At 35.2% G+C, this 22,471-nt stretch overlaps 1 protein-coding gene across 1 annotated transcript in view; it reads left to right on the top strand.

Annotated features, from left to right (window-relative positions):
* Nucleotides 1-22,253, top strand: part of TMPRSS11D (transmembrane serine protease 11D) — a 31,547-nt gene extending 9,294 nt beyond the window's left edge. The window contains exons 4-10 of the mRNA XM_074318201.2: nt 4,631-4,698; nt 8,347-8,504; nt 11,266-11,304; nt 14,134-14,311; nt 16,575-16,834; nt 18,018-18,160; nt 21,551-22,253. Coding sequence (XP_074174302.2) covers nt 4,631-4,698; nt 8,347-8,504; nt 11,266-11,304; nt 14,134-14,311; nt 16,575-16,834; nt 18,018-18,160; nt 21,551-21,712 — 1,008 coding nt within the window. The 3' untranslated portion in view covers nt 21,713-22,253. The remainder of the gene's footprint in view (nt 1-4,630; nt 4,699-8,346; nt 8,505-11,265; nt 11,305-14,133; nt 14,312-16,574; nt 16,835-18,017; nt 18,161-21,550) is intronic.
* The last annotated feature ends 218 nt before the right edge of the window (nt 22,254-22,471 follow it).

The raw sequence follows: 22,471 nt of genomic DNA, 5'->3' as shown, positions 1-22,471 counted from the left end.
AACCAAAAGTTACATACTAATGACTCACTCTATCTCTAGCCTAGACTTTTCTTTTGTACTTTAGACCTTTTCACCCAACTGTCAGCTTGACATCTCTACTTGACTGTTTTTAAAAATCTCAAATACATTATGTCCCAAAACTAAACCGATGATTTCCCCACATCATTCCGGTCTTCTTCCAACAATCTTATCCCCATTAATCACAATATCGTTTATTCAGTTTCTCAAACCAGAAACCTAGAATTCATCCTTGACATAGTGCTCTGTCATTCCAAATATCAAATTCACTACCAACCTTTATAGGTTTTATCCCTTATTTCCCTCAAATCCATTTATTTCTTTTCATATCCACTACCACCATACCCATCTAAGCCATCATCTCTAAAGTACTAAAATAGCACCATAACTAATTTGCATTATTTCTTCCCTAAAATTGATATCCATACTCAGTAAGAGATATTGTTCTCATATTGCAAAAGCTGATCATATTATCCTCTTGTTCAAAATACTTCAGTGACTTCCCGTTATTCGTGATAAAGACCACATGCTTCTAACACACTAACAAGACCCGCGTGATTTGACCCTTCTTATCACCTTAGCCTCTGCTCTCTATGCTACATACTTGCATTGGCTTTCTTTCATTCCTTAAACACAACCTGTTTGTTCCCACTGCAGGACTTTGCATGTGCCACTCCACCTGTGAGGCTTTTTTCTTCCTCTTCAATTGGATAACTCTGATTCTTTCTTTATGGAGCTGAAGATATCAGCTCCATAAGTGTTTCCTCTAAGAAACTTCTCTAATCTCATTGATTGGAACAGATTCCTCTACTATAAGGCTACACATATCACAGTTATAATTTTACTTAAAAGTGCATGATAATTTGATTCGTGCCTGTCTTCCCCCATTAGATGTAAGCTCCATGATGGCAAGGACTACTTATTTTTTCTCACTGTTGTATCCCATTGTTTGATACAGGAGCATGGAGCACAAGAAGTGCTCAATAACCGTTGTTGAATGAATGAAAAATGAATGAGACCATTTAGAAATAATGAAAGCACCTGTTTGCAAAACATATGTATCAAAACTGTGAATGCATTCTGATTGAATGGGTCTCTTCAAATAAAACAAGAGATTTCAATCAGGATTCATTCCTAGGATCAACTGAAACACTGAAATTCCTGTTTGCTATCAGGGTAATATTGCAACAGATGCTTCAAACAATTGCCATTTTCCCCCAAAATATACCTAATGATAATCCCACAAATAAACTAGGACACAGGAAGATAAAGTAATATCATTTAAAATTCATCTTATAACATCACTTATACTATCAGGGCTTTTGGATAAAAATTCATTTCAGGCACTTCCATTTAACAAACATCGATTGCTGCCTAATGCCTAAAAGAAAATTTGGCACATACATGGCATTCAAATAGTTGTTGAATGAATGAATAAATTATGCATTCTATCTGTTGATTTCTGTTTTAAGTCCTAGGGACACAAAATAAAAATGTTGTTGCAGTTGGGGTGGAGCTCACAGTGGTCTCCAAAATATGGTTGTTCATCCCAAGGAGGGATTCACAATAATTTATTAGAGTGATGGAAGAAAATACTCAGATGTCACTCTACAGGTATTTTTCCCTTAAATGATTTTTTATAAAACAAGAAAGGAAGGGAGGGAGGGAGGAAGAAAGAAAATAAAGAAAAGAAATATATACCTTTAATTTGGTTTGCAAGGATAAGCAATTGACATCAGGGAAGATGGAAAGTCACTTGCTGAATTTCAATGAAACCTTTGCACGATAGCTGGAACTGACAATTGAGTGTCATGATTTATTAAATTCTACCAATGATGTAATTCATGCATTTGGAGCCACATGATTGTGTGGGAAGTTTTTTAGCCCTTCAAACCAAGTATGTGAATTAAACTTAGAATCATACTTTTGAGTCACTTTATCATAGTGTTTCAAAATTTTTAAATTCTATCCATATTGTTAACACTGAAAATATTATTTTAAAATACATGTAATAAAATACTTAAATATTTGTTCTATAACTCAGCCTTTTTAATTTCTAATTTTGTCAATGTTCTATAATGTATATTGTTAGTAATATAGTATTATTACATGTGTATAACTTATAAATAAATATATATGGTTTGGCCCCTTGTGCACAAAGTGTTTGGAATGCATGCAAGTACATAATCAAGAGTACATATTTGGAAACCACTGTAGTAATAGATAGACCATATTGCCACATATTTTATCTTTTTCTTAAAAACTAAATTTTCCAGAGCCTCTGATTAAACAAAATAGAAAGTTGTAACTGGAGGATGATTTGAAATCACAGAAACAGCCTCTTTTCTATCCTTTAGCTCATGAATAATATGAACAAAACTATATCTATTAAGAAAATACTGAAAGTAAGAAACTGATTTGTCTTCATGGGTAGCTAATAAGATCTTTTCCCTCTGAATATGAAAAACGTGACAATTATAAACATTCTATGTATAATGCTTTACCCTTTGTATGATTTGTCTATTAACAGATTTAATGATGTTCGTTTTGTTAGAATTTACCTAAATAATCCATATCTGACTTCAATTTTTATTGATAATATTACTGAGGTGTGAGGATTCTAGACTACTCCAGAATACAAAGATAGCATTGCCACCCTCAATCAGAATGAAAATATGAAATAGTTCTTTTTTCATTTTTTACTTGATTTTTGTCCAATGTAATAAGAGGGTCAAAAGTACAGGTTACAAAATCAAGTGAGTGTGAAAGCAGACTCATGTGACCCTTTGAACACAGTAATTATTTTGAAGGGAAAAAGCTAAAAGTTGACTGTAAAGCTCACTAAAAGCTAACACATAGTTTCTATAAGCTGCAGTCATCAGCTGTACAAAGATAAATTTTTTAAACACACCTTTGACTCTTCTCTTTTTACAGATGGAGAAACTGACAGGAAGAAAGTTTATGAGGTTCATTCAATTTCTCATAGCAAGCTAACTCTGTGTTCTCCATTTACTGCTCTTTCCACTATCCCACTGGTATCCCCTTCAATCATCTGCTTACTGATTTTCTACCAAGTAATTGATAAATTCTAATGAAAGAACCAATAATATTTCCACACATTCCGTAAAATATGGAATCTTGTCCATAGGCCTCTTCTTTCATCCTTGTATATAGATATATCAACCAATTAATCAACTTGCTTTATGTTACTTTTCTTAGTCCTCACTAAATTGCCTCTTAATATTTTCCGCACAACAAAAAAGGTCATAATTAAATTGGATTTTTAACACTTTGATCCAGTCTAGTCTGTGCAGGTGCAATACCAAATCACAATTTAAAATATGATTATAAGAAAGATTTATCTAAATTTTAGCAGCTCCTTCAGCCTTATGTCAGTTCCTTTTACTTCTGTTAAAGTCATGTAAAATTAAAGTTAAAATCATTTTGTTAAAATACTTTCCACAATATACCATATTAATAAACATATTAAAACCCATCCTTCTATGTAGCTAACTGGAATACAGTTCACCAAATGACAGTAACAGTTAATTCTAGATCATCAAATTTGGGGTGACTTTTTGCTTTCTTAATACATATTAGTATTTCTTGAACTTTTCAAAAAAGGAACACAAATTATTCTACTAAAATCAATAGTCTCATTATTCTTAAAAGTGTTCAAGGCCTCTCCAAAAAGAAAACAATTCCATTTTGTCAAACAGCTGGTTGTTCTGATATCTATCCATTAGAGTGGATACAATATGATGTAATAGAGATTGCCTAAAATTCAAAATTTCAAGAATTGGCTTAAAAACCTGGATTAATGTAATATTCAGCACGCTACTTAATTTCCCCACCTTCGTCTTTTCATGTCCACCTTCACCTTGGTGCAACCTCACATTACAAGCTAACAGAATCTACTCTCCATTGTGAGACCTCAGTACATCTGACCCTCTTAGGAACTGTTCCAGTCACAGAACCACTCCTAGTTCATTATGAAGCTCAACTTTATACCTCAAGAGGTCTGTCCTTGCTGGGATTGAGCAATGATTCAGGAAATAGTTGTGGTTAGGTCAGGAAACAACCAACTGATGGAAAAAAAAATAACGTCTGATGCTTAGGCATTAATCAGAAATATCAAGGAAAAGAGTGCCGTTGGCTTCTTTACCCCTTCTCTTCAAGACCACCATTGTTACTCATTTTAACCTGGTTTTTCCTTTTGAAAACAGTTAAGGGATCACACAATGTAAGTTGTATCAGTGGATTTCCCTAATGTTGGCTTGGTTCCTGCCCCCAAACACCTAGGAATAGCCACCAAATCACATAACATGGGCTCTCATTGAGTAAGACTGCCAGTGTGTTTCGAATGGCTTCTAGTGAAGACGCCTCCTGTCCACTATCATCTTTGTGTAATAGGTGAAGAAACGGGCAGTGCATCAAAGTTTACAAACCTGCCTAAATCAATCCATGTGTTCTGAAATGAAACTGAACTGTGAATTGATAACTCAAGTCCCTATTTCTCATTAACATAAGTCCCATGTTGCAAGTTTGGGAGCAAGGACTAAGGAGAGAAAGAACTGTAATTACAGAGAAGCTTTTTCCTTTCTTTCTACAGATTACTAAAACATTCAAAGAATCAAATTTAAGAAATCAGTTCATCAGAGCTCATGTTGTCAAACTGAGGTGAGTGGAACTATATAAAAAAATATGCAAACTTAGGTGCGGTTTGGCCCATTTGATTTTGTTTTACAGCATGGATAATGACTGCGACAGTCACACAATTTGTTGCAATATTACGAAAATAGTATCATGGGCAGCTTAAAAAACAATGCCAAAACAAAACCAAAACATGCCTCATATGATCTATTCACCTACTAATGCAAATAACCTTATTAATTTAATTCTTGGTAGGAAAAGGAGGAAAGGGTGGAGAGAGATTTGGGTGAAGGGACAGTAACAGGGCTATCCTATCGTATACATGTAGTAGATGCTATTCACAATGCAGTCTATGTAAACAGTGCCCACTGGAACTGTGCAATGTTGTGGTCTTGGGCATATTCATCCAAGATCACTATAATCAACATCAAAAGTGACTTGTTTTTTGTCTGCCTGGAATGCTATAATATAAAAAAGAATGCTGTGGCAAATGCAAGCACGTCTGTCATGAATAATAAAGGGAGTAGTGGCATGCATGTTAGCTATTTGCCATTCTTGCCTTAGTTGAATGTGTACCTATTCACGTGACATGACAAGACAAGCATTCTCAACTAAAATAGTCACCCTTTACTGACCCTACCACAAATGCTTCAAATGCCCATATTGCTCAATCTGTCAAGTAATATGCAAAAGTTCTTTGGAAGAAAGAATTATTTAATTCTTTCTCAAATACCACCACCACCAAAAAATTAAATTTTTTATTTTCTGTAGAGTCACATAATGAGTACCCAGGAGAAGGAAGCTCTGGTCATGTAAGTTTTGTTGAGAGGTTAGAGGAGTAGGAAGAATCCATGAAAAGAGTATTTTCCAAACTACACTTCACTCAGTTCAATGTACATTCGCCTAAATATTTTTGTGTGTGAAAGTCTCTGTACTAGCTGCAAGCTCGGAAAACATGAAGGACTAAATAAGCTATCTGTGTTTTCTCTCCTTTTGTTCACTTCCCATTTACTGCTCAATCCCCTGCAATTTACTGCTCAATCCCACTTGTGACCCCAACACAAAACACTATATGCTCTTGCCAAGTTCAACAATGACAGCATAGGGAATACAGTTAATATATTGTAATAACCATGCATGGTGCCAGATGGGTACTAGACTTATTGGGAGGATCACTGCATAGGCTATATAATTGTCTAACCACTATATTGTACACCTGAAACTAATATAATATTGGACTCAACTATAATTGAAAAATAAAGAAAAAAAAATGACATGCAAATCACAAACTCCAAAGGAATCTTATCTGTTCTCTGGACCTCTCAACAGTATTTGGCCCTGTTAAATTTTCAAGTCTCCTTGAAATATTACCATCCTGTAGTTTTATGACCCTACATATCCCTGATTTCCCTCTTACCTCTCTACTTTCTCCTTCTCCATTTTCTTTGCAGTTCTTATTCCTTCTCTGTACATTCCTCAAATGTTGTTGAAGGTCAAGCTGTACTATAAGCCTCACCTTCTCAGTGCTCATTCTTTCCTTTTAGTGGCTTCCTTGCCACCTATATGCTGATTATTCTCAAAGTTGTATCTCTGGGCCAGAACTCTTTCTTCATCTCTAGACATAAACATACATAGCTATCCTCTTGATATCCTCATATGTATACCTTGCAGACAACTCAACTTTAATATGTCCAGACCTAAACCTATCATCCTTCCCTCACCAAATGTTATTCTTCTAGTGTTACCTACCTCTATTAATGGCATCACCTTCACCTTCAAGAAATATGAGTTATCTCTAATTCCTGTCTTTCCCTCAGCCCGTTATACATGTATCAAAAATGTATATATATATATATATATATATATATATACACACCATTGATACATGTATGTATGAATGTATAATGAATATATACAAGGTTTGACAATTAAGTTCGTCAACTTGCCACAGTGCACTTACATTGGCAGCACTGTACTAACAGCTCGGTAAGGTTTCATAAGCTTGGTACATCACTGTCTCACAGCTGTGTTTGTGTTGATGTGTGGTGGTGTCTTGCTGAGTGGCATTCATTATAGATGTTGCATATTTTTGTGTACAATCACGAGAATGTCTGAGCTTGAATTAGAGCAACTAACAAACATTAAATTCCTTGTTAAACTTGGCAATAATGGAAGTGAAATCAGGGACATGTTAGTCCAAGTTTATGGGGATAATGTCATGAAGAAAACAGCGGTGTACAAATGGACTAATTTTTCTGAGGGGAGAGAACTCATCACTGATGCTCTGTGACAGATAAACTTCTATATTTTTCTTTTATGAGATGATGAGCAGAGTCTTTTCTTTCTAATCCCACTTTCACTGAGGATTTAGTTCGTTGAGAATCTGGCGTTATTCTGAAACCCCATGTCCACCTCTCTATTTTGCACTAGCCCAAGGCCTCATCTCCAGTACTTTCGTAAATGCTAAAACTCAAGTCTGTTGTATATTCTAGTGTTTACCACATAATATTTATGTTCTTTATTTTTCGTCTTTCAAGATTTCTCTTACTTTCCTTTGAACTAAGTATTGCATTTCAAATAGAATTTATTATATTGTTTTCTAGCATGTCTGGTTGTTTTATTTGGAAAGTTTTAAAAATTATTCAGGTTTTCATGTTGCTAGAAATACAAGTTATAATTCTTTGTTCATCGCCTGCTTCTCCTTCAGAACTGCTAGATCTATGAGAATGACAACTATGAATCTTGGTCATAGCTAATTTCTGAAACTAAAAAGAGTGACTAGGACAATATTTGTTAAGTAATATTAATGTCTGGAATGAATATTATGGCAGAACTAGCAACTGAGATTAGAGAAAAAGGTCTAGAATGAACATGAAGGCATCAAGACCAAGTTTGTCTCAATGCATGTGTTCAGAAAAAAAGACACCCAGTGTTCAGTGGAGGAAGTGATTTATATGGTAACCTACATAAAAGGAAGCGGAAATTATCTTGATGTTAAATAATTATAGCCTTTAGTTGAATTATCAAGCTTTGCAGAGAGGAGTATCTGTGGTTAATTGAAATGGAGATAAAATCTTAACATATGACTACAAAATTTAAAATTTGACTTTGTAGCCAGATGAATGGGTGTAGGTATCAGAAATTTAGCTTACCCTCTAAACCACATACATTTGGAAACTCATCACTTCATAACTTTGCTTAATGAGATGGGGTTCGGGGGGGGGGGGGGCTGAAGATTTGTGAAGTCTAATAATAGCTAATATAGTTCATTTACTATATGTTATATATTCTTTCCAAAAGTTTTGAATATATTAATTCATATAATCTTCATAACAACTCATAAATGTGAGGAGACTTAGATACAAAAAGATTAAGAAACAAACAGCTTAACCAAAGTCAAACAGTAGATGGCAGAGCTTGTATTCAGACTCTGGCATTTCTGACTTCAAAGCCAGTTATCCTGAATGGTGGGTACAGTATACTACGCATTGAAATAAAATATTTGTGGAATAGCACTGTGATATATCATTACATATAGAAACACTGTTATGTGACTCTGTTCTAAATTAAATACCTCATGTAAATTTTTTAATGTTTATTCAAGAAGAGTATATAAATAGAAGAGCAGAAAATTGTCATAATTATGTATTTTAAAAAATATCTTTATGGTTTTAGGCAAGCCGGTAGTGGTGTGACAGCAGATACTGTTATGAAATTTAAATTCCCTAGGAATAACCATGGTGCATCAATGAAAAACAGAATTGAGTCTATTTTACACCAAATGCTGAATAACTTTGGAAACTTGGAAATACATTCTTCGACTGAGATAACACGCAAGTATCATTATTTACATACCTTTTTTTTATTTAATATATCTCTCAGTTTAACCAGTTATAATTCACATTTTAATTTAATGAGAGATTAACCACTTTATCCTTTATGAAAACAGTACATTATAAAGCTAGATATAATATGTGGACCTTTAATATAAAACATTATAAAGTTTAAAGAATCATTCATATAGTAAATTTTAATTTGCTAAAATTTCTTTATTCATTTTCCTTCTCAATAGTCCTTATGAGGAATGTTGCTGTCAGATGTTCAATTTGTAGTTATCTATAGAAATGGTAACTGTTCAAGGTCAGAGAACAATTTAATGATCCACTTCACCTAGAACAGAGCATGCCATTGGAAGGTAACTGGTAAATATTTGTAGAATAAAGAAGGAAATTAGAAGATTTAGGTATAGCCCTATCTTCTCTTTGAAAATCATCTCTCCCTCAGCCTGTCTTGAATCTATGTCCATTTTCTTCCATCCCTACTGTTACCACTCTGGTCCAAGCCAATATCATTTCTTAAACTTCTGCACTGGCCTCCACACTACTCTCCTTGGCCCTTCCAATCTATTGTCCATATATTGATTAAAGAAATATTTTAAAATATAAATGCAATCTTGCTTAAAAGCCTCCTACAACTTCCCACAAACACTGCCCCTACCCCACACACACACCTGTAAATGGGATGTCATATTTCCTCCTTTGCCCAGGACAGTCACACTTCATGCCAATTGTCCAAGAACCATTATAAATATTGCTCCCTCAGTGGCCTGGTTTGAACAATAAATCATATTGCCATTTCATCTAAAGCACTGCATGATATTGTTCATACTTCCCCCAGCCCCTTATTATACCTCTGTCTTCCTCATTCACTGTAATCTGGCCACACTTTCATTTACTTCAACTGCCAAGCTCCTCACCTTCCAGCCTCAGGGCCTTTGGATACGTTGTTCCAATTTGTTATAACCCTCCCTAGATCACACCTGCTCATCCCTCAGGTTTCATCAAAATTGTTGCTTTCTAATGGAAGCCTCTTGTAACTGCCATCACTCAAATATTTACCTTTGTCACAGACTTCTTCATTTACCTTCATAACATTTATCACAGTGGAAATGACAAAATCATTTGTGATTCTTGTACTGTTTGTCTTCATCCCACTCTGTAAACTTCCTAAAGGCAAGAACCAGTCTGTGTTGTTGATCCTACTGTCCTTCTACCACCCAGTTTCTAGTACCTAATAGATACTCCATTATTATTTGTTGCATGACTAAAAGGATTACTTCATATATCCCTAGAATTTAAGGACACTCCTCCAACTTTGTCATGTACTGCTAGCTTAGTAACCCATGATTCCCTCATAATAAGCTCAAGATTAAAGAATTTTGGTGGCTCCCGCACAGGACTGATATTCAATCAGATAGTTTACCAATAGATAGGAAAGTAATTTGAAATCTGTTGGTAAACAATCACTGTACCAGGCCCACAAAGTTGTCTCCTCAGCCCCTCTAAGCCCTTCCACCTGTACTCTGGACTCCCAGCTCCTTGCCCTGCAACTAAAGGTTAATGCTTAGCACAGAAAGGACCTCCCAGACACTGCTCCAGCTCCATGGCTGGTTGTACCCTTTCTGACTGGCTGGCATTCACACACGTTACAGTTTGTTTAGTCCTCACAACAACCATATCTTACAATTTTATAGTTTCCACTCAGAAAAGGTAGATAATTGCCAGGGTCATAGAGCCAGCATGTAGAGGAGTCAGGATTTGAAGTCAAGTCTCTCTTGTTCAAAGAAAGAACAAGCAATGGCCCCTTATTTTTCTTTCCTGCCTCCAAAAAGGTGTCTTGGCTCCTCTGACACTTACAAAGAAGAAGTGATGCCAAGCCCTGTGAAAATTCTGGCAGCAAGTAAGTTTTGATTTTAGAGAGCATGAAAACCTATTGGAGAAGTTTAGATTTATCTTACCGGAAACAAGAAGATGATTTCTCATTTAAAGATTTAAAACAGAGAAGGACATGATCTGACATACATTTTTAGAAAAATCAGTCTGGTAAAAGTATAGATGGATGCATTGAAAAGTGCAGAAGTGGAGTCAGGGAACCCAGTTTGAAGATTATTTTAAGAGTATAGCTGTCAAATGATGAAAGCATGAACTACCGTGTTTCCCCGAAAATAAAACTGGATTTTATACCGTATCTCTCCGAAAATAAGACCAGGTCTTATAATAATTTTTGCTCCAAAAGACGCATTAGGGCGTATTTTCAGGGGATGTCTTAGTTTTTCATGTACAACAATCTACATTTATTCAAATACAGTCATGTCATCTTCTTCTAGAAGATCGTCATAACATACTAAATGTGTCTGTCTGGCTGACGATCTTAAGTGAAGTTTCCTTTTGGGGTAGGTCTTATTTTCAGGGAAACACGGTAAAGTAGTAGCCAAAGGGATGGGGAAGATGGGGCTAATTCAAAGGAGAGTCAAAGGACAGACGGTACAAAATCTGGAAAGCAATAAGATGTGGAAATGACAAGAAAGGAAAAGTTAAAAGAGCATTTTAGATTTCTAGCTACTGGTTTTAAGTGGTGTGATTACCAAATGAGGAGCCTGGAGTCTGTGAGTGATTAAGTGATTCTGATCCTGGTTGTCTGAGGACTACACTTTAAGAAATTAAGGTAAAATGATATACAGTCCTAATAAGGACTCAGTACAATAGTATTGATCTTACTTACTCTCATCCTTTTTTTTTTTTTTTTGGATACCAGAAATGACTGACCAGGATACAGTACATATTTTAACTCAAGGTAAGTTTTAAAATTATTTTGTAAATACGGCTTACCAAAATATAAAGAGTAAGTGTTCAAGTCATTTTTGCTCTTTGCCAAGGCAGTGTCTACTGAGGTGGTATCTTTATTCTTAATTCATTCACATGGGTTGTTGTTGACATAAGACATTACTGATCCCATTGGTCCATGGAGGGATTTTCAGGTTTCCCTCTCCTTTTATAAGAAAAGAGGTAGTAGTGGCATTCCACCCACTCTGTATTGAGTTTGAACTCATGAAAAACTTCTTGGCAGCTTTAGAAAGCTTTTCCTGCCCTGGTTCTACGGTGACACTTCTGTAGATGTGTAAATTATGTTTGGTGACACCAATTATATGGCTTCTCATAACCACCAGAATATGTAGCTTGCTTTGTTGTGGATTTAATTATAAAGTATAATTAAAAAAAGTTATGAAAGGTGTTGTCAGTTTTATGTCTATAACCTAAAGGAAAAGGAAAAGTCACTACTTTCCAATGTCATCCTGTATACTCTCAGGCTAGGATAACAGAAATATAATCCCTAGAAACAGCAGTTTGCGTCTCTGCTGATAAATATAGTTAGAAATTAGTTCAATGTACCTCAATAGCTGGTCTATCTCAGATACCTAAGTAATGATACAGGATAATGTTACCTCAATGAGTGTTTTTCAACTTAATTATTAGGTTGGTGCAAAAGTAATTGTGGTTTAAAGGTTAAAAATTGCAAAAACCGCAATTACTTTTGCACTACCCTAATATATATTTAATTCATGCTTTTTAGTAAAAATATGCTTAAGTAAATTACTAGAGAATTTGGTTGGAGGATACAGCAAAGGAACCTATGTTCCATGTATATTTGTAATATAAGTCTAGTCCTCCTCTATCTGGGAACTCTGTTAGAAAAAAATGCCTTTGCATGGTTGTCCCACTGAAGCAGTGTCCCTACTTTAGAACTGGTCCAGCAATAGAAATTGTTGGTGGTGATTTACCTCTAAAATCCTATTAATAGATTTAAATGAAAGGAAATAAATCATGATGATGGGAGATGAGAGGCACTGAGGATCAGTTCACCCCAGCCCATTTCAGCTTTGGCCACTGGAGTTCTCATGGGCTCTCTTCAGATGTTTAAGTAAACCTCATATAGTTACTTAGAAACACTGTCACCCTTGAGTATATTCCTTTTCAAGTTTATTTTAAGATAATTCCTTGAAAGTTGCTGAGAGTAAATCTGAAGCATTCTCACCACATACACACACACACACACACACACAAATTAACTATGGGAGGTGATGGATGTGTTAATTATCTTGATCTTGATCATCATTCAACAATGTATATGTATATCAAGTCATCATATTGTACACTTTAAATATATTCAATTATATTTGTCATGTATTACTCAATAAATTTGGTAGGGGGAAACGCATTTTCTGATTTTTCCCTAGTATGGGTCTGAGAGTCAATATTTCTTTTCTTTTTTTTTTCAGCTTACAATAAAATTGTAAGATAGTTAAGTGTACAATGTCATGATTCGATACATACACACACACACACACGCACAGTGAAAAGACTCCCCTTTTCACTAGTTAACACACATCATCCATCACCTCATTTAGTTACCCCTCCCCCAATTATTTTTGGTGAGAACACTTTAGTTCTACTCTCTTGGCAAATTTCAATTGTACAAAACAATATTATCAGCTATAGTAAGCATGTTATACATTAGATCCTCAGATTTTATTCACCTTATAGCTCAAAGTTTGTACCCTTTTACCAAACTCTCCTTATTTTTAACCCATGTTGGCAATCATTTTCTACTCTGTTTCTATGAGTTTGACTTTTTTTCCTTTTTCTTTTTTTTTCTTTTTTATTTATTGGGGAGACAATTGTTAGTAAAATTACATAGATTTCAGGTGTACAATTCTGTATTACATCATCTATAAATCCCATTGTGTGTTCAGCACCTAGAGTCAGTTCTCCTTCCATCACCACATATTTGATCCCCCTTACACTCATCTCCCACCCCCACCCCTTACACTCCGGTAACCACTAAACTATTGTTCTTTTTTTTTTTTTAAAGGTGATATCATGCAGTAGTTGTGTTTGTCAGGATCATTTCACTTAGCACAATACCCTCCAGCTTCATCCATGTTGTTGCAAACAATAGGATTTCCTACTTTTTTAAGGCTAAATAATATTCCATTGTATGTGTGTGTGTGTGTGTGTATATATATATATATATATATATATATACACACACACATACACACACACACACACACACACACACACACACATATATATATATATATATATATATATATATATATATATATACACATACATATTACATTGTCATGATCTAGTCATCCATTGACAGACACTTAGGTTGTTTCCACACAGCGTCAATATTTCTAACAAGCTTCCAAGGGAAGCCATACTGCAGGCCCACAGACCACACTTTGAGTAGAAAAGTTATAGAGAAGACGGAAATTTCCTAGTGAACCTGTGGCCTGAGCTGGTACATCCAGCATTGACCTGTTTTATCCCCCATTCGTGAGGAATTCCAGGGAACCCTGAAGCTGTTCTAGAATTTGAAGGCACATACCAATTAAGTTCAGAAATGTTCTCTAAAATGCAGTTTATAGGCAACAGTAGTGATGTAAGTACTCTAAAAATATAACATGTTGATCATGCTTTTGGAAAGGCTAGCATGTTCTGGGGAAAAACACATAAGAGACAGAAAAGTCATAAAAGATGGTGAAATTCTTGTAATATCTCCCAAAAGTAAAAGAATTATGATCTCTGTACATTAATGCTGTTTTCTCATTAGAGTGTGGGGCCCGTTCAGACCTAATGACATTGTCTACAGAGAGAGTCGTGGGAGGCTCCGATGCTGTGGAAGGAGACTGGCCATGGCAAGTCAGTCTACAGTGGAATAATATTCACCACTGTGGAGGCATCCTGATCAGTAAAACGTGGATCCTGACAGCAGCTCATTGTTTCAGGAGGTGAGGCCACAGCTACCTACTCATCTGGAACAACTAGGAGAGACATATACATGAGGACTCCACCTATAACCCTAGGACCGAACATGATTAGATTGTGTTGAAAGCAAAGAGTATTTTCTTCCTAGTCATGATAGCAAAAATATTTTTTTCTCCTTTAGCTTTATAATTTATTCTTATTTCTCTATTTCAGGTAATAGTATATCATCATGGTAAAGAACACAAATTTATATGTCCAAATGTTTAATTTAAATCCTAGCTATAAAAGCTAGGAAATGTATCGAACCTCCATAAGGCGTTTTTCTTTTTCCAAATTAGAGTCAAATAGGGACATACCATTATCTATGTCTTAGTGTTATTGGTAGGATTAAATAACTAATGCAACTATATTTTAAATGTAAACAAAATGAACTGTTGCAAGAAACTTGCACAATATATCATATAAGTTAATCAATAGGCTGAAAGCTGATCTCAGACTGCCCTATGCCCTTAATTTATTCTTTCAAAAATTACTGAGTGTCTATTATGAGCACAATGCTACCTAGTATAAACACTAATTAAACAAACACTGCAACACTGCTCCTACTTTAGGGAGCCTATATTCTAATGTTGGAAGTAGACATGCACAAAGGTAATGATCAATTACAGGGAGTAACATAAATAAAATGAATTTAAGCAACTTACAGAATATTCTTTCTCGATGTGAATAAAGGCTATTGCTAACATTAGAGTAATAAAATGTCAGTGGATACATAAACTTATCCTATTGACATAAAGAAAAGGTCCTACTCCTCATAGTAGAAGGACTTTAGACTTTGGTGTGACAAAAATCTGTTAGGTTCAGACCTACCTTATTATTGAGGCATCCTAGATCCAAACATTGCTAGGAACTAAACTCAAAAAGTCCACTCAGTAAAACGATGGTGATCTGAACTCAAGTATATCTCTTACCATACCTATTCTCTACTCAGACTTTCAATTATCACTGTGTAAAATCCATCCTCCTTACCACACACCGAAAGTCCTCCAATTAGATCAATTCAGACTTATTTTTCGAAGCATGAACCTTGAGCTCCAGCCAGACTGCATTAGTCTCTTCCCCTGGACTCTGCATACATTTTACTACTTAAGAGCACTTGCTCAATATGCTTCTTCTCTTTAAAATGTTAGTATCCCTTCCAATCCTCCATTTCTTCCTATTGCAATTCTGTAAAATCTTCACTGTTTCTAAGATGTCCTTTATAGATTCAAGGATACTGCCTCATAACACAGTGCCTGTTACAAAAGTGTTTGTTAAATTAAGAAGGAGTAAAGATTAGCAAGGCTAGTATACAATTTCTAAACAAAAGTTTTAGGAAACCCCAAATTATTATTCTGAATTTTCTTATGGCTATTTTACAATGCAATTATTTTTACACAATGAATAAATTTAAAATTATCAAATTTCTGATTTCAATTGACACATTTATTGCTGTGTCCCAGAAAACACAAGGAATGAAATTCACAAAAACATTTCAATTTTCATTGCCACCTGAAAGGCCAAAGAACAGGAGTGGCACTAATTGATTTCCATCAACCCTGAGTGTGGGAACCGGACATGCAAATACCTGGACTTAGCAAGCACTTAGTGTAACCAAAGATGTAATAGAAACAGTGCTGGATTCAAAGCCCTATTCAGATCCAACCACCAAAAGCTAAGTAAAGTCTATCACTATAGGAAAGCCACAGTTATAAATATCACCAATGAAAACCAAAAGAATCCATGATTTTAAAGGCTTAGAACATCTTTGAATTTTGCCTCCCCAAATCTTTCTATTCACTACCATGACTGATCCATGAGAGTCAACAAGCTACATGAAACTTATATTGGTTCTACTTTCCCTGTAGACCTGATTATCACCTGAGAACCTATCAGTGAGAATTTGTTTGGGGCATGACCAGCCTTATGTTAAGATACATGTAAGTGATGAGGCCGTCACAGAAAGGAGTCTTGAATTGTCATCTCCTCTATGAAGATTTCCCTGATGCTCTCTTCCCTCCCTCACCTTATTCCCACAGAAATTTGCTTATCTATCTTCAACAGTAGTCCCTCAGATTGGATAGGCTATTTTCTTAGTCTCCTCCGTAGTGTGTAGAGCTGATCAAATTATTCCTTGATGGTGGTGGGGGGTGACAAACACAAAATCCAAATATTTGAAATTCTCATAAATACCCTATTCAAATCTATGTTTTTTTTAAATTTGTTTTGTGTTTTTTTTTTTTTTAGAGACTCTGATCCTCATAAATGGATTGCCACCTTTGGTATTTCCTTAACATTTCCTCAACAGAGAATGAGAGTAAAGACTATTTTAACCCATAAGAATTATAACTCTATAACTCACGAAAACGATATTGCAGTTGTAAAACTTGAAAGAGATGTCGACTTTACCAAAAACATCCACAGGGTGTGTCTCCCAGTGGCTACCCAAAATATTTCACCTGGTTCTACTGCTTATGTAACAGGATGGGGATCTCAAAAATATGGCGGTAAGTGTTTCAGCAAAAACAACAAAATCTCCTGGTGCATGCTATTTTTTTTGTTAATTAGAGAACACCTGTAGGACAGGTTCTATGGGCAGAATCATCCTATATTCTGGTAAGCCTAAACTCTAGTTATTCCTGAGTTTCTTCAGCAAAGCAAAGCAACACCCCTAGACACTATGGGGAATTCTCAAACACAGTGATAGGGAAATGTAAAACTATGTGACGAAGAAACATTAGTTCTTAAAAAAAGAAAAGAAAAAGAAAAAGAAAAAGAAACATGAGTTCTCCAATGCTGTTGAGACTCCATAGGACTCAAATGACTTTCCTATAAAGAAAAAAAAAAAAGTTTTAAAAGAGAACTCGCTAGGTACTCTCTAAAGGTTTTAATACCCTTTGAGGTGTTAATACCCATTTAAGTTATTGTGGGATGAAATAAATCCTACCTCAAGCAAGAAACTCTCTGTGTACATAAGCATTTCCTCAGACTTTGTCTATTGAATGAATAAGATGGAAATAAATATAAGGGCAATGTGAGAGCAAAGAGGGCCAAGGGGAAAATAAAAATATCAGCCAGGAAGTGAAAAGATAGCATTAACAACTGTCATGTATTTATATCCATGTTGTAGATGTCTCGCCAAGGGATAATACAAATATTTAATTGTCCAAGAAAATATTTTGTTGTGTTCTCATTGTCCAAAGTAATTTAGTGTAGTAGATAAAATTTGTGCCAGTCACAAAAATGGCAGTGCCATTTTGAGGGAGCATCAATATAAAATAGATTATTTCTTTAGCTTTGAAACCAGAGTGGTTTCTCTTTTCTTGCTGGATTAAAAGTTATCCAATATGTAATTTTCCAATTCAGAGTCAGTCAGTAGATAATTTAAATGCTACTAGTCAATTTTAAGATAGCAAGTTTTGTTTTCCTCTTAAGGTCTAAGGAGTATCACAAAGCTAAAGCAAAAAACAAAACAAACAAAAAAAGAAAAAAAAACCTAATCTGTGCAGAGGAGTTATCCTTCTCTACTGTGGATATCTTTGCTGAGAAGACACTTCTAAGTACATATTCAATATCCTTTAATGAATGAGAAATAATATGTGGAGTACATTTATTCCATCCCATATTCATCATAGAGTCACTAACTTATATATTTTGATGTCCATTTGCATTCTGCTGTATATTTAACAGGCCACACAGTTAAAGATCTACAGCAAGGACGGGTCAACATAATAAGTAATGAAGTATGTAATGGACCATTTAGTTATAATGGAGCAGTCTTGTCTGGAATGCTATGTGCTGGAGTACGTTACGGTGAAGTGGATGCATGCCAGGTAAGTTCAAGACAATTTTATCAATGTTATCATTCAAGTTTATAAGTACTTACTAGTATGTGATACTGTGATAGGCATAGAGGTAAATTATAATACGTAGTTCTGATCCTCTCAAAATTGACAATCTAGATTTTATAGATAAAAATCTTTTACAAAGTTGATTTGTCATGAAAAACTAATTCTGAGAAGCCAAATGGCAGAGTGGTTAACCACCCAAGCTCAAGAACTAGACAGCCCTGGATTTTAATTATTTAACCTCTATAACCAATTCTTTTATCAGTAAAGTGGGGTTGATAACAATAATAGCATCAAACTTTTGGGGTACTACTAAAGATTAGATGGAGATTAAATATGTCAGGCATGTACTAAGCAACAAAGAAACTTCAGCTATTTTTACTGTTTTTATTAACCTAAATCATGATCCCTGACATTAATAACTGATTTCAACCTTTATTTAATATTCATATAAAAGTGATTTTTAAAATTAGTTTCACGTGTAGAAAACAATGTAATAGTTAGACATTTACACCCCTCACAAAGTAATAACCCCCTCTCCCAATCTACTACCCCTCTGACATCGTATATAGCTGTTACAGTTCCAGACTCTATTCCTTATTCTGTACTCCACATCCTGTTCCATATCACTAATTTCAACCTTGTAACCACTCTGAGGGTTTAAATAAATTAATCACTCATCTAAGACTCAAAGATAATAATTTATGTTAAAATATAAATAACATATGAATAGGAGCACATTTAAGATAGAAAATTTACACAAAAAGCTTAGTTACTTGAGTCACAACAGCTCCCACAATTTTAACACAGCAAAATGAGAAAAAAAAACAACCTATTTAGATCCATTCTATAATTTTCAACCAAATAGAAAAATGCAAACAATATGAAATTTTTCCTTTAAAATAATTAGTATTAGATTTTAATACTAAATTTTTAAATTAAATTATCTAAACAATTTAGGTAGTTATATCTTTTACTAGATTGTATTCCTATGTCTGAAAAACAGCCCCATATATTAATAGTAACAAGTACTTAGTATCAAAAATTACATTTCTAGAATTAAGAAAAATCAATCTGTTTTCTTAGGGAATCTGAAGCTGTTTTCCTGGGAATTGTAATCAGGAAAAAAAAATCTGATTTATTCTTTCCACAAACATTACTTTTACATTTAAGGCTAACATTATTTGAAAAAAAAGTAGTTCTTACATAGTTTTTGTGAAGACCCCAATCCATGTGCACTTTCCCCAAAATGAAACATATTTTTGACTGCAGTTTGTGTGTAGGTGAGGGGAACTGGTTATCAATTTTCAAGATACTATTACCTAATGGCCCTTTAATCCCTCTATGTTGATATGTCTTTGCAGTAAGGAATGCTTCTTACTCTCCTACCTGTATCTTGTTTTCTTTCTAGCCCTGTAACAACTTGGGCTAGAATTCTCAACTTGCTTAGTTTTCCAAATAATTCACCAAATAAGAAACACACCTCTATACTGCCAATTCTGGATTACTAAAACCTGGATTAATTAATAGATTCGGGATTAATTAGACCTGACTTACGGATACACAAGTATAAAAGGGTGTTACTCATGATTTACTCATGATGCCCTTTACCTTCTGTGTATACAAATTCTGCTCTTCCACCAAGCCTAGTTCAAGCCATAACTCATCATATAACGTCCCCTGTGTTTTCTTCTCTAAACCTGATTTTCAGCTGCAATACTATAATACAGATTTTGTGCCTCAAAAATAGCATTTTACTCAAGAGCTTAGAATATGATATTCATTTCTGTTCATTCATTGAAAGAAAATGATTACTTTCCACGCACCATGTGCTATCACAACAATGGGATCCCACACTCAGTAAAGCTATGGGCTAGAACAGAACACAAGCTCAGATGTCTGCACAATCAAGCAGTGACGTTCACCAAATACAGGAAACATTACAGTTTAGCATTTGCTTGCTCATTCTTGGTAAGACATTACACAGAAATTTCAAAATATAAAAGAAGTAGCGGCAAAAACACAATGATGAAAAAGTGCTGAGAACTGGTTAACTGGAGCAGATTTGCACAATCTAAAGGAGGCAGGTGCCAACCAGCTTGATGCAGTGCTTACCATGCAAGCTGGTGATTCACACACCAACCCTTCTTCGCATCAAGGCCAGTAATTATGTAGGTATATAAGAACTAGCTACTAAGAGCAGTCAAATGAATAGCAAACTGTTCTAGAAGCACACTTGATAATAATAGCTGATGTTTTATTAGTACCGACTATAAGCCAAGCAGTACTCAAAGTGCTATGTGTGTTAAACTCATTTAAACACATAAAAACATTATTTACAGATGAGGAAATTGAAGCACAGGGAACTACCAAATAGCTTACTTAAGGTAATATATCTGGCAAGTGGAGGATTCAAACCCAGGCTATTTAACTCCAGAACTCGCAAATTTAACCCATGATGCAGCATGTAGGACCTACTAAATTTGTCTCCCCAACTAGAAAGTGTATGCACAGATATTTGTTGGTTGGCTTATTATTGTAGTTGGCTGGTAAGTATTCTATAAGGAATGTTTTACTCATTGCCATATATATTTTTTTCCTGTGTATTCACCAAAAGAATATTTTTGGTGAATCAGACACCACGTAGGGAGGGTACTGTGAATAGAAAGATGAGACTTGTAAAAACTCATTAATTCAACAAATATTTTATTAGCATCTCTATGGGGTAGAAGCTTCAGATACAGCAGTGTCTGGAATAGGTATGCCCCTTCCCTGATTGGCCTTAAAGAATAGCCAGAAAAACAGGTATCATAAATGCAATGAGTGTTGCAGAGATGTGTATCTGCTACAGTGAGGGGAACTGATCTGTGGGAGTAAGTTTAACAGGTTCACAAACGTGCTTGCATGAAATAATGAAGAAGCAGTGAAAGAGACACACATAAGATACAGGGACACAGGCAGTGACAAACTAACCCAGCCTAAAGGTGGAAGGAGTGGCAGTGGGGAGGAAAGGTACAGGTGGTCAGGGATGGCTCCCTCATGGAGGTAAAGCTTGGGATGAATGGCAGGCAACCAGGCCCCTGAGGGAGCCGGGAAAATGTGTTTCTCATCTTCTCACACTTGCTGAAGGAATAACATACCGTGTTTCCCCAAAAATAAGACCTAGCCGGACAATCAGCTCTAAAGCATCTTTTGGAGCAAAAATTAATATAAAACCCCGTATTATATTTCATATTATATTATTATTGTAAGACCTGGTCTTATAGTAAAATAATTTATTGTCATAATGGATATGACTTCTACTGCCATAGAAATAAACTCCTAACTTTGGGATTGTCTTCACACTTAAATAATCAATCATTCTGTTTCCCTCAGGGTGACTCTGGTGGCCCACTAGTACAAGAGGACTCAAGGCAACTCTGGTTCCTCGTGGGGATAGTAAGCTGGGGGGATCGATGTGGTCTGCCAGATAAGCCAGGAGTGTACACTCGAGTGACAGCCTACCGTGACTGGATAACCGAACAAACTGGGATCTAGTGTAATAAATGCCTCTCCGTTGCAAAACCTGCATGCAGGTGTGCCTGTCTAAGATTCCAAAACTATTCTTTTCAGATGCAAAAGAAATGGGAAGTATCTAACATCCTATTACATAAATATGGTTTCACAAACACTGTTGGATCTTTATTACTATGGACTTTCTACTTTATCAAGAAAAGCATATGAACGTTGAATAGCACTGTGGCTGTGTGCCAGGGGAAAGACAGAAAACTAGTTATGGAGGTAAGAATTTAATTATAATTGTGATAAGTGCTAGTAGGGAGGAAAACAGGTACTCGAGAGTGGATACTAGAGGAATCTGGACACAACTTCAGAGTCACAGGCGTCTTCTGTGAAGAAGTCTCACTGAAGCTGATAAGTGGGCAAAATATTGAAACTTGCAAAGGAAGAAATGGTGGATTAACATTCAAGACAGACAGAACAACAGGAGGCAATAAAAATATGATTTATTCGAAATTTCTGCTTACTCAATATTTTATAGGTAGGATAAGTCCTGAAATTAAGTATATGAAGTCATTGCTCAGTCCTACAGCAATCTCAAGTATCCTGTAAGAACATGCTCCCATAAGAACTAACTGATGAATTTCAGGCATTTAAGATCAAAGCTGAAATATTTGCTCCTCAACTAAGACCCAAAGTATTATAAACAATTTCCATGATTACTTTTATTAAAAATAGCCTTCATCTATGCGAAGGAGAGAATTTATTTCCTCCATAGAGAAGCTTATGAAATATACC

This window comes from Rhinolophus sinicus, chromosome 1 (genome assembly GCF_057876585.1).
Source record: "Rhinolophus sinicus isolate RSI-liver-muscle chromosome 1, RSI-T2T, whole genome shotgun sequence".
Classification (NCBI taxonomy): Eukaryota; Metazoa; Chordata; class Mammalia; order Chiroptera; family Rhinolophidae; genus Rhinolophus; species Rhinolophus sinicus.
Note: the sequence above shows the minus strand (reverse complement) of the source record. Positions and strands in the feature narration are given on the sequence as shown.